Raw genomic sequence first — 14,532 nt, 5'->3', positions numbered from 1 at the left:
AGGGTAGAAACAGGGAGACCTGTTAGGTCATTGCAGTAATCTAGGAGAGAAGCATAATCTAGGAAAAAGGTGGCTGTTAGAGTTGGCTCTGAATAGATTGATGGTAGAGGTGGTGAGAAAGGGTTGGATTCTGGATATATTTTGCAAATAGAGACAACAGAATTTGTCCTCAAGTTGAAAAGGAAATATGTATAAAAGAAAGGAGTCAAAGATGACTCCAAGGTTTTTAGCTTGAGCATCTGTAAGGATGGATGGAGTTGCCATCAACTGACATAATTTACAGGGAAGATGAGGTCAGTTTTGGATATGTTAAAGATTGTGGTGTCTTTCCATGATTACTCAAGTAAAGTGGTTTAGAGTTGAGGAGTGAAATCTAGGATTAGAAATGTAAAGTTGAGACTCTTTGGTATTTAGATGATACTTAAAACCATACTACTGAATGATATTTTGGGGGAAATGAGTATCGAGAGGTAAGAGGGAACCAATAACTTAACCCTAGGACCTTATTCCAGCATTAACAGTGGAGGAGAAGAAATGTCAGAGGACACTAAGAAGGAACAGTGAGTGAGGTAGGTCATAAACCTAGAGAATGTGTCTTGGGAACTCAAGGGAAGAAGATAAACCTTGGAAGGAGGAATGATCAACCATGTCAGATTTTACTGATATGTTGAGCAGATGAAAACAGACTTTTTCTTTTTTTTTTTAACAGGGACAGAGAGAGAGTCAGATAGGGATAGACAGACAGAAACGGAGAGAGATGAGAAGCATTAATCATCAGTTTTTTTCGTTGGGACACCTTAGTTGTTCATTGATTGCTTTCTCATATGTGCCATGACCGTGGGCCTTCAGCAGACCAAGCAACCACTTGCTCGAGCCAGCGACCTTGGGCTCAAGCTGGTGAGCTTTTGCTCAAACCAGATGAGCCCGCGCTCAAGCTGGCAACCTCAGGGTCTTGAACCTGGGTCCTCTGTATCCCAGTCTGACGCTCAATCCACTGCGCCACTGCCTGGTCCGGCGAAAACAAAGAATTGACAATTATATTTAGCAATGTGAAGGACACTGGTTATTATGTGGGCTTAAATGGGATGTGGAAATGGCCAAGTTACCACTATTTACATATTTCTTAAATGGGAATTTTTGATGTTTACAAGTGTTTCCTTTGCCGTGTTCAGGTGCGCAGTCAGTCCTATTGGTGGTATGTCTGGTGGTGGATCACAGCTTGGTTCAATGGGTAGCCTGACCATGAAATCACAACTGCAGATCACTGGTAAGTCTTAAAAAGAGCCACAACTTGACCCCCACGCTCCCGCAGCATAAAAAATAATCTTAAGGAAATCTTTCGTGGCTGTTATATATCAGGTGCTGAATTAATATTTGCTTAATGAATGAACAAATGAATAAAAGTGTAGATATGTAAAAATTACATTTTTATTTCAGGATATTCTTGCATGTGTTAGTATTTCATTTCTTTTTATTGCCAAATAATATTTTATGTATGGACATACTATGTTTTATTTATTCATTTATCAGTTGATGGGTGTTTGGGTTGTTTCCACTTTTTGGCTCTTCTGAATAATACTATGAATATTCATGTACAAGCTTTTGTGAAGATGTATATTTTCAGTCCTCTTGGGAATATATTTAGAAGTGCAGTTATGTTTAGCATTGTGAGGAATTTCAGATTCTCAAAGCATCCGGCATCATTTCACATTCTCACCAGCCATGTATGAGGGTTTTTCAACATCCTTGTCGATGTTGTTTTTTACTTTTTCATGGCAGACATCCTTGTGAGTGTGAAGTGGTATTTTGTGCATGTTTGATTTGCATTTTTCCTTTTTTTGACAGAGATAGAGACAGTGGCAGAGAGAGGGACAGATAGGGACAAACAAGAAGGGAGAGAGATGAGAAGCATCAGTTCTTCGTTGTGGCTCCTTAGTTGTTCATCGATTGCTTTCTTTTTTTTTTTCACAGAGACAGAGAGAGAGTCAGAGAGAGGGATAGATAGGGACAGACAGACAGGAAAAGAGAGAGATGAGAAGCATCAATCATTAGTTTTTCGTTGCGACACTTTAGTTGTTCATTGATTGCCTTCTCATATGTGCCTTGACCGTGGGGCTACAGCAGACTGAGTGACTCCTTGCTCGAGCCAGTGACCTTGGGTTCGAGCTGGTGAGTCTTGCTCAAACCAGATGAGCCCGTGCTCAAGCTGGCAACCTTGGGGTTTCAAACCTGGGTCCTCTGCGTCCCAGTCCAATGCTCTATCCACTGCGTTACCACCTGGTCAGGCTGATTTGTGTTTTTCTGATGGCTAATGATGTTGAACATCTTTTTCATGTGCTATTGGCCATTTGTATATCTTTTTTGGTGAAATGTCTGTTTAAATCCTTTGGTTGCTATTGTTAACCAATATCCCTGTTTCTTCCTCTAACCGTACTAACCAAGCATGTTGCTTTCAGGTTAATGTTCTTTTTTTTTTTTTTAAGATTTTATATATTCATTTTAGAGAAGGGGGGAGAGAGGGAGGGGAGGAGCAGGAAGCATCAACTCCCATATGTGCCTTGACTGGGCAAGCCCAGGGTTTCGAACCGGCGACCTCAGCGTTCCAGGTCGACGCTTTATCCACTGCGCCACCACAGGTCAGGCCAGGTTAATGTTCTTAACCTGCCACCTGATGTTGCATTCCTGCTCAGAAAACCTCAGTGCTTTTCTCTTTACTATTGTATAGAATTTCTTTAGCCTGGGTTAAGACCTTACTAGTCTGGCTCCATATGGTCTCTTTGTAGATCTTTGTGTGTGTGTATGTGTGTGTATACATAATATATGTGTATATATATATGATTATTTGCACTAGTAAAAGTAAGTCACTGGATTGTCTTCAGAAGTGCATGTGTCTCTATCACATAGTGAAACTTCAGTTGCTGCCCCATAAATTTAATGGCATTTGTTGAGTATAGAACAACCATCATCCTCTGTATGTTATTTTAGTTTCTACTATACCTGGTTTATACACACCTATGGATTACGAATTATTAGACCAAAAACTATAGCCTTATATTGTCCTCTTCAAAACCTAAAAAGTGATTAAATATATAAAAGTAACATTTTATTAAGATGACAAGATCTAAAATTTATTTTTCAGAATTCCTTCACTAACTCCAATTAGTGATTCCTAATGAAATATATTAATTAAAAAATATTTATAATTATTTTGCTAAAGTCCATTTCTAATTATTTCCCCTCTCTCCATCCTCAAGCTAGCCTGAATAGCTGATTTAATTTGGCCAGGCTTCTTATGGCTTTTCTTTTTTGGGGGGGGGGGGCAGGTTAATGTTGAGACCTTTAATTAGAATAATCTTTTAAAAAGTCCTTTAATTTTTATTTTTTTATTTTATTTTATTTTATTTTTTTATTCATTTTAGAGAGGAGAGAGAGGCAGAGAGAGAGAGAGAGACAGAGAGAGGAGAGACAGAGAGAGAGAAGGGGGGAGGAGCTGGAAGCATCAACTCCCATATGTGCCTTGACTAGGCGACCTCAGCATTTCCAGGTCAACGCTTTATCCACTGCGCCACCACAGGTCAGGCAAGTTCTTTAATTTTTAGATTAGATGAGTAGCATACATACTTTTTATTTTTAAAAACTCAGGAAAAGAATTAAATGAGTTCTTATTTATCATCTTAGTCCTCAGAGATAAATATTTTTATATTCCTTTAGGTTTACATTCTTTTAGACTTTCTTTGCATAAACTATCTTATTTGCTATCATCATTATTATATTAGTAAGAAAGATATTTTTTAATTTATTTATTGATTTGAGAGAGACAAAGAGAGACATTGACTTGTTCCACCCATTTATGCATTCATTGGTTGAATCTTGTATGAGCCCTGACTAGGGCCCGAACCTGCAACCTTGGTATAGTGGGATGATGCTTTAACCAACTGAGCTACCCAGCCAGGTGAAAAATATTTAATAAATGCCAGAATGTACCTTAAGAGACAAAATTCTCAGCCATTTAAAACTTTGAAGGGAGACAGGCAGACTCCCACATGCGCCCCAACCAGGATCCACCCTGGCAACCCCATCTCAGGCCAGTGCGTGAGTACTGAGCTATTTTTAGCACCTGAGGCTGATGTGCTCCAAGGGAGCTATCCTCAGTGGCTGGAGCCAAGCTTGAACCAATCAAGCCACTGGATACAAGAGGGGAAGAGAAAGAGAGAAAGGGTGACAGTAGAAGCAGAGATAAAACTTATCTATTTAGCAGATATGTTATTAGCTATGAGATAAATGGAGAGCATAAGATAATAAACAATAAAGTGCCAAGTTGAATAGTCAGGTACCTTTCATAATTTTTTATTTTTTTAAGAGACAAACAGGGACAGACAGACAGGTAGGTAGAGAGATGAGAAACATCAGCTCGTAGTTGTGGCACTTCAGTTGTTCATTGATTGCTTTCTGATACGTCTTGTGGCCAGGGAGCTCCAGCTGAGCCAGTGACCCCTTGCTCAAGCCAGCAACCTTGGGCTCAAGCCAGCGACCATTGCGTCATGTCTATGATCCCATGCTCAATCTAGCAACCTTGGGTTTCAAGCCAGCGACCATGATGTCATGTCTGTGATCCCCTTCTCAAGTCAGTGACCCCACACTCAAGCTGGTGAGCCTGCACTCAAGCCAGCAACCTAGGAGTTTTGAACCTGGGTCCTTAGCATCCCAGGTCAATGCCCTATCCACTGTGCAACTGCAAGTCAGGCCATATTCATTTTTTACTTCTTTGCCCTTTTTTGGCTTGCTTTTGATGCTAGGAACCACAGAGCTAAGTTTTTTGTGTGGATTTTTTTATTTTTTTCACAAATTTCCTTAATGACATTGTATTTTACAGTTATAGTAATTGTTTTTATTGTAAGCTGCTTAAGCATCTTTCTTGAATTGAAGAAGGCATAAATATGTAGGTGAAGAAAGTAAATACCCTGGGGCCTTTGCCAGCTAGCTTAGCAGTAGAGCATTGGCCCGGCATGTAGAAGTCCCAGCTTCAATTCCCAGGCAAGGCGCACGAGAGAAGCACCCATCTGCTTCTCCACTCTTTCCCCTCTACTTTCTATCTCTCTTCCCCTCCTGCAGCCAAGGCTCCATTGGAGCAAAGTTGTCCCCGGAGCTGAGGATGGCTCCATGGCCTCCGCCTCAGGTGCTAGAATGGCTTCAGTTGCAACAGAGCAGTGGCCTAGATGGGTAGAGCATCGCCCCCTGGTGGGCATGCCAGGTGGATCCTGGTTGGGTGCATGCGGGAGTCTGCCTGACTGCCTCCCTGCTTCTCACTTCAGAAAAATACCAAAAAAAAAAAAAAAAAGTAAATGCCCTGGTATATGGTAATGGCAAGAAGAGATTAGTTTGGTTAGGAAAATATTTGGCTGGAAATTGCTGGGAAAAGACGGGGTGCTTGAAGCATTGCTACTGTTTAAATGTAGAGAGGTGAAAAAGGGTCCTTTCAGGAGAGAACATGAGAAGGAGGCATGAAGGAAGAAGATGTGCAAGACTTCCCTTCATGCCCCAAAAGCTACTGGTGCAGACGGGGAGCCATGAGAATTTTTTTTTTTTTTTTTTTTTTACAGAGACAGAATCAGAGAGAGGGATAGACAGGGACAGACAGACAGGAACGGAGAGATGAGAAGCAGTCAATCATCAGTTTCTCATTGTGTACTGTGACACCTTATTGTTCATTGATTGCTTTCTCATATGTGCCTTGACCGCGGGCCTTCAGCAGACCGAGTAACCCCTTGCTGGGGCCAGCAACCTTGGGTCCAAACTGGTGAGCTTTTTGCTCAAACCATATAAGCCCACGCTCAAGCTAGGGACCTCGAGGTCTCAAACCTGGGTCCTCAGCATCCCAGTCTGACGCTCTATCCACTGCGCCACTGCCTGGTCAGGCTCCATGAGAATTAATGGAAGCGGGTCAGCTCCTTCAGGTGTGTCAGGGCTATAAAAAATAGCATTTCTAAGGGAGATGGGAAGTGATCAGAGTTTTTAACAGAGAACAATCAATTGGATTTGAGTTTTTATAAAGTTGATGCACAAGACATAGAATTTCAGGTCAAAGGTAAATTCTATTCTAGTTCTGATGAAATTTATTTTATTAACTATCATACATATACACATACATATATTCCTGTTAACTATACTGCTCACAAAAATTAGGGGATATTTTATTGTTTCATATTCATTTTGAAAATATCCCCTAATTATTGTAAGCAGTATATTTGTTTACAGTATATATTTGCTAATTTATCTCCCTTACCAGATTAAGGAAAGGCAAGTGGAACATTTAATTTCAGAGCAATGGCATGTATTATAAATTGTAGCAAAATACAGGTTAAAAGAATAATTCATAGTGCTGTTGATAAATGGATTATTTAGAGAAACTTGAGTTTTAATTTTCCTGAAGTACTTATAGGAATATCAAATGACAGGCAGCCTCACCTTTCCTTTTTAACGTTTATGTAAAATAAAAATATATAGTACCAGTTCATTAGCAATACCTTCTATAATTTGAATCTAACTAATTTATAGACATAGCCTGAATAGTCATTTAGCTGTTCAAATTTAAGTTGAATAGGAAAAGTTGTCTTTTTTTTTTTTAATTCACTTTTAGAGAGAAAGGAGAGAGAGAGACAGAAACAGGAAGAGAGAGAAGGGGGGGAGGAGAAGGAAGCATCAGTTCCCATATGTGCCCAGGGTTTCAAACTGGCGACCTCAGGGTTCTAGGTCGACTCTTGATCCACTAAGCTACCACAGGTCAGGCCGAAGATTGTCTTCTGTGCTACTCTTCTGCATAGATCAAGGCAGTTCATGAGGTAGTCCCTTTGGGAACTTCCACTGGTATTTAAATGATCTTTTATAATTTATTTTGGTATTAAACATACCTGTATTGATCCTTCTTTTGGTCATTAGCTAGCTTACTTGTATGATTTGTCAGATATATGAAAAGTTATAATAGGAAATCATAAATACTTTCAATGTTTTGATTAATGTGCCATTAAAACTTCTGCAGGGAAACTCTTGGGGAGGTCATCTATCCCCCACTTCCAGTTTTAAACAAATCTGTATGGATTGACAGTTCTCATCTTCAAGGGAGTTAATGTTCCTGGATTTTTTGATACTTAATATAACCTTGAGCAGGTCACTAATATCTTTGAACCTTAGTTTTCTTATTTGTGAACTGAAGCTATTAATATCTTTGACACATGGTTGTTGGAAGACAGGGTATATAAATTTGAAAACTACAAAACATTGTTTAAGTACAGAATGGTATATTCTCTTTCCCCTAATTCCTTATTTCTTTCTTCATCTAGGAATACTCATATCTAATCTAATATCTTTAAAAAAACTTTTTTAATTGGTTTTTAAAAATTTTTTTTTTTAATTTTTATTTTTTACAGAGACAGAGAGAGAGAGAGAGGGATAGATAGGGACAGACAGGAACGAAGAGAGATGAGAAGCATCAATCATCAGTTTTTCATTGCGACATCTTAGTTGTTCATTGATTGCTTTCTCATATGTGCCTTGACCGTGGGCCTTCAGCAGACCGAGTAACCCCTTGCTCGAGTCAGCGACCTTGGGTCCAAGCTGGTGAGCTTTGCTCAAACCAGATGAGCCCACGCTCAAGCTGGCGACCTCGGGGTCTCAAACGTGGGTCCTCTGCATCCCAGTCCGACTTTCTATCCACTGCGCCACCGCCTGGTCAGGCTAATTTAATATCTTTTTTTTTTTTTTTAAATAGGTGTCTTAAGTTTTCTATCTTTTTCTATGTTTTTTTAATCTTTTTATTTTTATTTTTTTAAATTTATTTTATTCATTTTTTTTTTTTAGAGAGGAGAGAGAGACAGAGAGATAGAGAGAGAGGAGAGAGAGACAGAGAGAGAGAGAAGGGGGGAGGAGCAGGAAGCATCAACTCCCATATGTGCCTTGACCAGGCAAGCCCAGGGTTTTGAACCGGCGATCTCAGCATTTTCAGGTCGACGCTTTATCCATTGCACCACCACAGGTCAGGCCTAATTTAATATCTTAACAGCAATCTAAATCTTTCATAAGATTCGTTGCTTATTTTACATGGTCTTTCTTAATGTTGTTATTTACATTTTCTTTTTTTATTATTTAAAAGGAGCCAGAATAACTGGTAAGAATGGTACTGCTTTGTGAAAGACCATTGATATTTATTATAAAAGTTTAATTTATGGCAGAATGGAAGTGTAAACATTGTTATTAAGAAGCTAACTGGTGGTACTGTGCAGATAGATAGCTGGTTAGAGCATATTCCTGAAGTGCAGATGTTGCCAGTTTGAACACTGGTCAGGGCACATACAAGAACAGCTTCATGTTCCTGTCTCTCCCTTCTTCTCTCACTAAAATCAATAAATAAAAGTTTAAAAAAAAAAGAAGCCACCTGGTGGATCACATATTTAAATTTTTTTTTTTTACGTTTGCCCATTAATCTTTTTTTTCTCCTTTGCCAAGTGAGAGGAGAGCATTAGAGAGACAGACTCCCACATGTGCCCTCACCAGGATTCCACCTGGCAACCCTTGTCTGGTGTCCATGCTCTGCCCATCTGGGGCCATGCTCCAACTGAGCTATTTTTAGTGCCTGAGGCAGAGGCCATCCTCAGTGCCCTGGGTGATGTGCTTGAACCAATCGAGCCTTGGCTGTGGGAGGGGAAGAGGGAGTGAAAGAGAAGGGGATGGGTGGGGTAGAGAAACAGATGGTCGCTTCTCCTGGGTTCCTTGACCAGGAATCGAACCCAGGACATCCACACACCAGGCTGATGCTTTATTTTTATTTTTATTTTATTTATTTATTTATTTTATTTATTCATTTTTAGAGAGGAGAGAGAGGGAGAGAGAGAGACAGAGAGGGAGAAGGGGGGAGGAGCTGGAAGCATCAACTCCCATATGTGCCTTGACCAGGCAAGCCCAGGATTTTGAACCGGCAACCTCAGTATTTCCAAGTCGACGCTTTACCCACTGCACCACCACAGGTCAGGCAAGGCTGATGCTTTACCACTGTGCCAACCAGCCATGGCCTCATTACCCTTCACATCCCTGTCTATCATTATATTCTGCTGATTTTTACTTTTGTATTTTCTGAATCATCTACTCTTTTTCTCTAATCCTGTTGCATAGGTCCCTTAGTTTGGATGTAAGACTTTTCTTACATCCTTTTCTGTCTTTAGTCATTTCCTGTTTAATTATGTTCTATATATAACCTCAGCTATACTGAATTTGTCTGTTTTTTATTTAATGTTTGCTATATGCTAACATTTACTATGTTGGCAAAATAATTACTTTGGTATTTTTTAGAAATTTCTTAGTCTCAGTCTTAACTCAAAACCCATCATTTGAGGAAGAGAAACCATCTTTTTTTTTAAATAATTTTTTTGTTATTAGAGAGAGATAGGAGGAGAGGGAAGCATCAACTCATAGTTGCTCTTCATATGTGCCTTGACCAGGCAAGCCCGGGCTTCGAACCAGCAACCTCAACACTCTTGGTTGTGGCCTTTTCCACTGTACCACCACAGGTCAGGCATCCATCTTGATTTTAGTTATTGCTAATAGAATTAAATATTACTATATTTTTCCAAATTTACTAGAATACCATATATTTAGCTCTGATTGCTTGGTCTTTCATATTTAAAATTTAAAGTAAGGAGTATATATGCAATTCTGCGTAGCCAAGATGTAATTCTGCCAAGGACGCCTGTCATGACTTCTGACCACAGAGGTAGTCCTTGCATTACTGGTTTTATCTCTTATCAGCTCATCAATATGGCTAGTTTTTCTGCTCTCAGTGCCCTTAATTTATTTTACCTTGTTCACTATGGCCTCCTGGTTCCCCAAATAGGTTGGATAAGTTAAGGAGTCACTTTTGTTTCCTTTATATTTAAATTATCAAAGTTTTTATTTTGTACTGGAGAGGTAAGATGAAGAACTGAAATCCAGTCAAAGCATTGACCTTCAGAACAGAAGGTTCAGAAGCACATAGTATGTACGTACCACAGCACTATGTATATGCAGGAGATGTATAGTGTGTGCGAGAGAGAGAGAGAGAGAGAGAGAGAGAGGCACTATAAAGCAGAGAAACTTGTTTTTGGTGATGAATCATTTGGTTCACAAGTGCATTAAATGTTTCTTAGCTTTAAGTCACTAAGAGCTACAAGTGTTATAAAGACTGGTTACATCCTTACCATGAAGGTTATTACCAATTAAATTGAACAAGTATAAACTAATAAACTTACTAAAAAGTTAAGACTGAAAAGCTGTAGGAGGCATTCATAAATATGAAAATGCTATGGAAGCACAAAGGCAGGAACAATTAACTTCTTAGGTTTAAAGAAGCATTCAGCAAAGAGAAGGGGGCATTTGCGCCTCAAGAAGTATGATTTTATTGGGTGGAAAAGGGAGAGAGTAGCACATAGCGGCATGAAAGTGCATGGCCCTTGTGAGGGACAGCCAACGGCTATTGGTGGTTAGAATACCAGGGCGCTGGGTGGGATCGGGTGTAGGAGGCCGGAGCAGCACAGTGTGAACACTGTAGAATGCCCCAGGAGAGCTTACACTTTTTTTTGCAGACATTAGAGAATCACTGAAAAGTATGGACAAGATCACATCTGTTTTAGGAAGATAATCCTAGAATCTGTGAGGGGCTGGTTGGATTACAGAAATGAGAATAAAAACCAGACAGTCTTTCCAGAGCCCATGTGACAGATGACACGGAGTTTTTTCTGGTTCCTTTTCTTCCAGTTTATAATTTACTGTTCTTTCTTTCTTTTTTTTTTTTTTAATTTTTATTTATTTATTTTACAAGACAGAGACAGAGAGAGGCATACACAGTGACAGACAGACAGAAATGGAGAAATGAGAAGCATCAATCATTAGTTTTTCATTGCGCATTGCGTCACCTTAGTTGTTCATTGATTACTTTCTCATATGTGCCTTGACTGTGGGGCTACAGCAGACCGAGTAACCCCTTGCTCAAGCCAGCGACCTTGGGTCCAAGCTGGTGAGTTGTTTTTGGTTTTTTTTGCTCAAGCCAGATGAGCCCGCGCTCAAGCTGGCGACCTCGGGGTCTCGAACCTGGGTCCTTCCGCATCCCAGTCCGACGCTCTATCCACTGTGCCACCACCTGGTCAGGCAATTTACTGTTCTTTTATCCTGTTAATTCACTATGGGAATTTAAATTTCAGGAAGGTAGTACATTGATGTGTTTTATAATAGTAAGACTATAACAGAAGTTTTATGCAATCTGAACTTTGGAATTTGAACATTTAAATAATTTCTCCTGTCGCCTGACCAGGTGGTGGCGCAGTGGATAGAGCGTCGGACTGGGATGCGGAAGACCCAGGTTCGAGACCCCGAGGTCGCCAGCTTGAGCGCGGGCTCATCCGGTTTGAGCAAAAGCTCACCAGCTAGAGAGAGCCCAAGGTCGCTGGCTCGAGCAAGGGGTTATTCGGTCTGCTGAAGGCCTGCGGTCAAGGCACATATGAGAAAGCAATCAATGAACAACTAAGATGTCACAATGAAAAACTGATGATCGATGCTTCTCATCTCTCTATTCCTGTCTCTCTCTCCCTGTTTATCCCCTCTCTCTGACTCTCTCTCTCTGTTTCTGAAAAAAAATAATTTTCTCTGTCTAGGCAGCTTTACAGTGACCTTTAGGCACACTTTTAAACTTTGTTGAGCTTTTTATGTATAAAAATTAAGATGATAATAGCTACCTCAGAATAGTTACGAGTGTTGAAATGACAATATTTAAGCATCAGACACACAGTAAACACTTAATAGTTGGTGTTAGTTTCACTTACCTCTTTTATTTCCCCATTTAATGTTTCCTGAAACAATTTTTGGTGTTGCGTAGCATTATGTGGCAAAATAGCTTTCAAAAATTTGAACCCTGCCCTGGCTGGTTGGCTCAGTGGTAGAGCGTCGGCCTGGCGTACAGAAGTCCCGGGTTCGATTCCCGGCTAGGGCACACAGGAGAAGCGCCCATCTGCTTCTCCACCCCTCCCCCTCTCCTTCCTCTCTGTCTCTCTCTTCCCCTCCCACAGCTGAAGCTCCATTGGAGCAAAGATGGCCTGGGCGCTGGGGATGGCTCCTTGGCCTCTGCCCCAGGCGCTAGAGTGGCTCAGAGTGACGCCCCAGAGGGGCAGAGCATTGTCCCCTGGTGGGCAGAGCGTTGCCCCCTGGTGGGCGTGCCGGGTGGATCCCGGTTGGGTGCATGTGGGAGTCTGTCTGACTGTCTCTCCCCGTTTCCAGCTTCAGAAAAATACCAAAAAAAAAAAAAAAAATTTGAACCCTAAAAAGCTACTGAAGGCAGAGTATTTCCTTCCTGACAGGCCTGTAATTACTCTTTGTTCTAGGTTTAATCAGTTTCAGAGGACTGCAAGAACCCCAGAAATATAATGAGTTTATGCATAATTGTTTGGCTTGTTTCCCATTTTTCTGAGACCAGAAATAAATTAAAAATGAGGATTTTATGTTTTTCTGTGGCAATGCTGTGATTTAATTGGGCTCTGTGTTGCCTGACCAGGTGGTGGCGCAGTGCATAGAGCATTGGACTGGGATGCGGAAGACCCAGGTTCGAGACCCCAAGGTCGCCAGCTTGAGCGCAGGCTCATTTGGTTTAAGCAAGCCAAGGTTGCTGGCTTGAGCAAGGGGTTACTCAGTCTGCTGAAGGCCCACGGTCAAGGCACATATGAGAAAGCAATCAATGAACAACTAAGGTGTCCAACGAAAAACTGATGATTGATGCTTCTCATCTCTCTCCATTCCTGTCTGTCTGTCCCTATCTATCCCTCTCTCTGACTCTGTCTCTGGAAAAAAAAAAAAAATTGGGCTCTGTGTTAAGTGTTAGAGCTGTGTAGTACACATTAATCAGGGGTAGGTCTGGTCCCCACTTGAATGTACTCTGTTCTGAAAAACACTTCTTACTTAATGTTTTCACTTAGATACCTCACAAGAATCTCAAATTTTATACATTCATTATAAAACTTGATTTCCTGCCCATGCCACCCTCCTCAAACTTGTTCTTTTCCATCTTATTAAATGATACCATCTTTCATCCAGCTATTCATTCCAGGAACCTGGGAGTTATTCTTGCTGTGTCTTTTCCTCACTTCCTCATGCAGTCCTATTGGTTCTCTTTAGAAAATAATATTCTTCCCCTTATCCATGTTCACTATGCTAGTCTAAACCATCAGTCAATTTCTTGATTAGATGGCTTCCAGCCTCTTAACCCCTACTTCTGTTTCCCTTTCAACATATTTTTCCCATAGCAAGCGTGATGTTTGGATGTTAATCTGATCATCTGTTTTTTCAGTGCCATATACAATACCTAATATATTTTGGGCACCCAGTAAATTTTGAATAGCACTCTTACTTAAATGCCCTCCATGGCTCCTTATTGCCTACTTCTAGCATTATCTCTCATAGCTCTCCTTTTTATAGAGGGAGAGTTGTGATTTTAGCTGTAATTTATAGAATGTGCATACATTGCCTGGCTTGTGGTGGCACAGTGAATAGGGTGTCAACCTGGAATGCGGAGATTGCTGGTTCGAAACCCTGGACTTGCCCAGTCGAGGCACATATGGGAAACAGTATGAATTGATGCTTCCTGCTCTTCCCTCTTTCTCTCTCTCCTCTTGCTAAAATTAATTTAAAAAATAAAAGAATGTGCATACATTGTTAGAATAGTAAGTCTTCAGCTGGCTTAAATGCTGCCAAAAAGGCACAGGAGCGCAAAAGGACAGAATTGCTTGATCTCTGTGAAGTCGGGAGATCCATGGCAGCCACCTGGAACGGTGCCTGCTAGGATGCCCAGACCGTCTGATTTGGATATAGAACTTCTGCTATATACTTCCAATACACAAACTCCTCTGGCAACTCCTACGGTCCCTTAACTTGGATGGGCAGTGGCATTCTCTGAGCTCTTCTGCTGGAGTGGATATTTAGGTGGTTGAGTATTTCCTTGGCTGTGATCACCTCATTTATAGGGAAACAGTGAGTTATCACATGTGGAAACCATGTGCTCTGCTGGAGTGGGATCTCTTTGTTGTATATGCCTTCCAAGGGACTTGGACAAGGCTGTTTTATGGCAAAAGTGACTAACTCAAGGGTGAAAGCTAAGTAGTCAGTGTCTCAAGATGCACAATGTAGGAAGCTCATGCTAAGATATGAGATATATTAGATGCTATGTATATATATATTGCTGTGTCTTTTCCTCACTTCCTCATGCAGTCCTGTTGGTTCTCTTTAGAAAATAATATTCTTCCCCTTATCCATGTTCACTATGCTAGTCTAAACCATCAGTCAGTTTCTTGATTAGATGGCTTTCAGCCTCTTAACCCCTACTTCTGTTTCCCTTTCAACATATTTTTCCCATAGCAAGCGTGATGTTTGAATGTTAATCTGGAAAGTAATCTTGGTTTATAAGTCTTCCTTCAGTGGCTTTCCAGCATGCTTAGAATAAAATCCAAATTCTTTATCTTGGCTTTCGAC

The 14,532-nt window shown here is 40.7% G+C and overlaps 1 protein-coding gene across 3 annotated transcripts in view; it reads left to right on the top strand.

The window, feature by feature from the left end:
- Positions 1–14,532, top strand: part of ITCH (itchy E3 ubiquitin protein ligase) — a 104,207-nt gene that overhangs the window by 23,913 nt on the left and 65,762 nt on the right. For all 3 annotated transcript variants that reach the window (XM_066384044.1, XM_066384043.1, XM_066384042.1), the window contains exon 3: positions 1,173–1,267. Coding sequence is in view for 2 of the 3 variants with exons in the window: in XM_066384043.1 (XP_066240140.1) it covers positions 1,198–1,267 (70 nt within the window). In the remaining variant the exon portion in view is untranslated. The remainder of the gene's footprint in view (positions 1–1,172; positions 1,268–14,532) is intronic.

The sequence above is a fragment of the Saccopteryx leptura genome, chromosome 5 (genome assembly GCF_036850995.1).
Source record: "Saccopteryx leptura isolate mSacLep1 chromosome 5, mSacLep1_pri_phased_curated, whole genome shotgun sequence".
Classification (NCBI taxonomy): Eukaryota; Metazoa; Chordata; class Mammalia; order Chiroptera; family Emballonuridae; genus Saccopteryx; species Saccopteryx leptura.
This window is presented reverse-complemented; position numbering and strand designations above follow the sequence as displayed.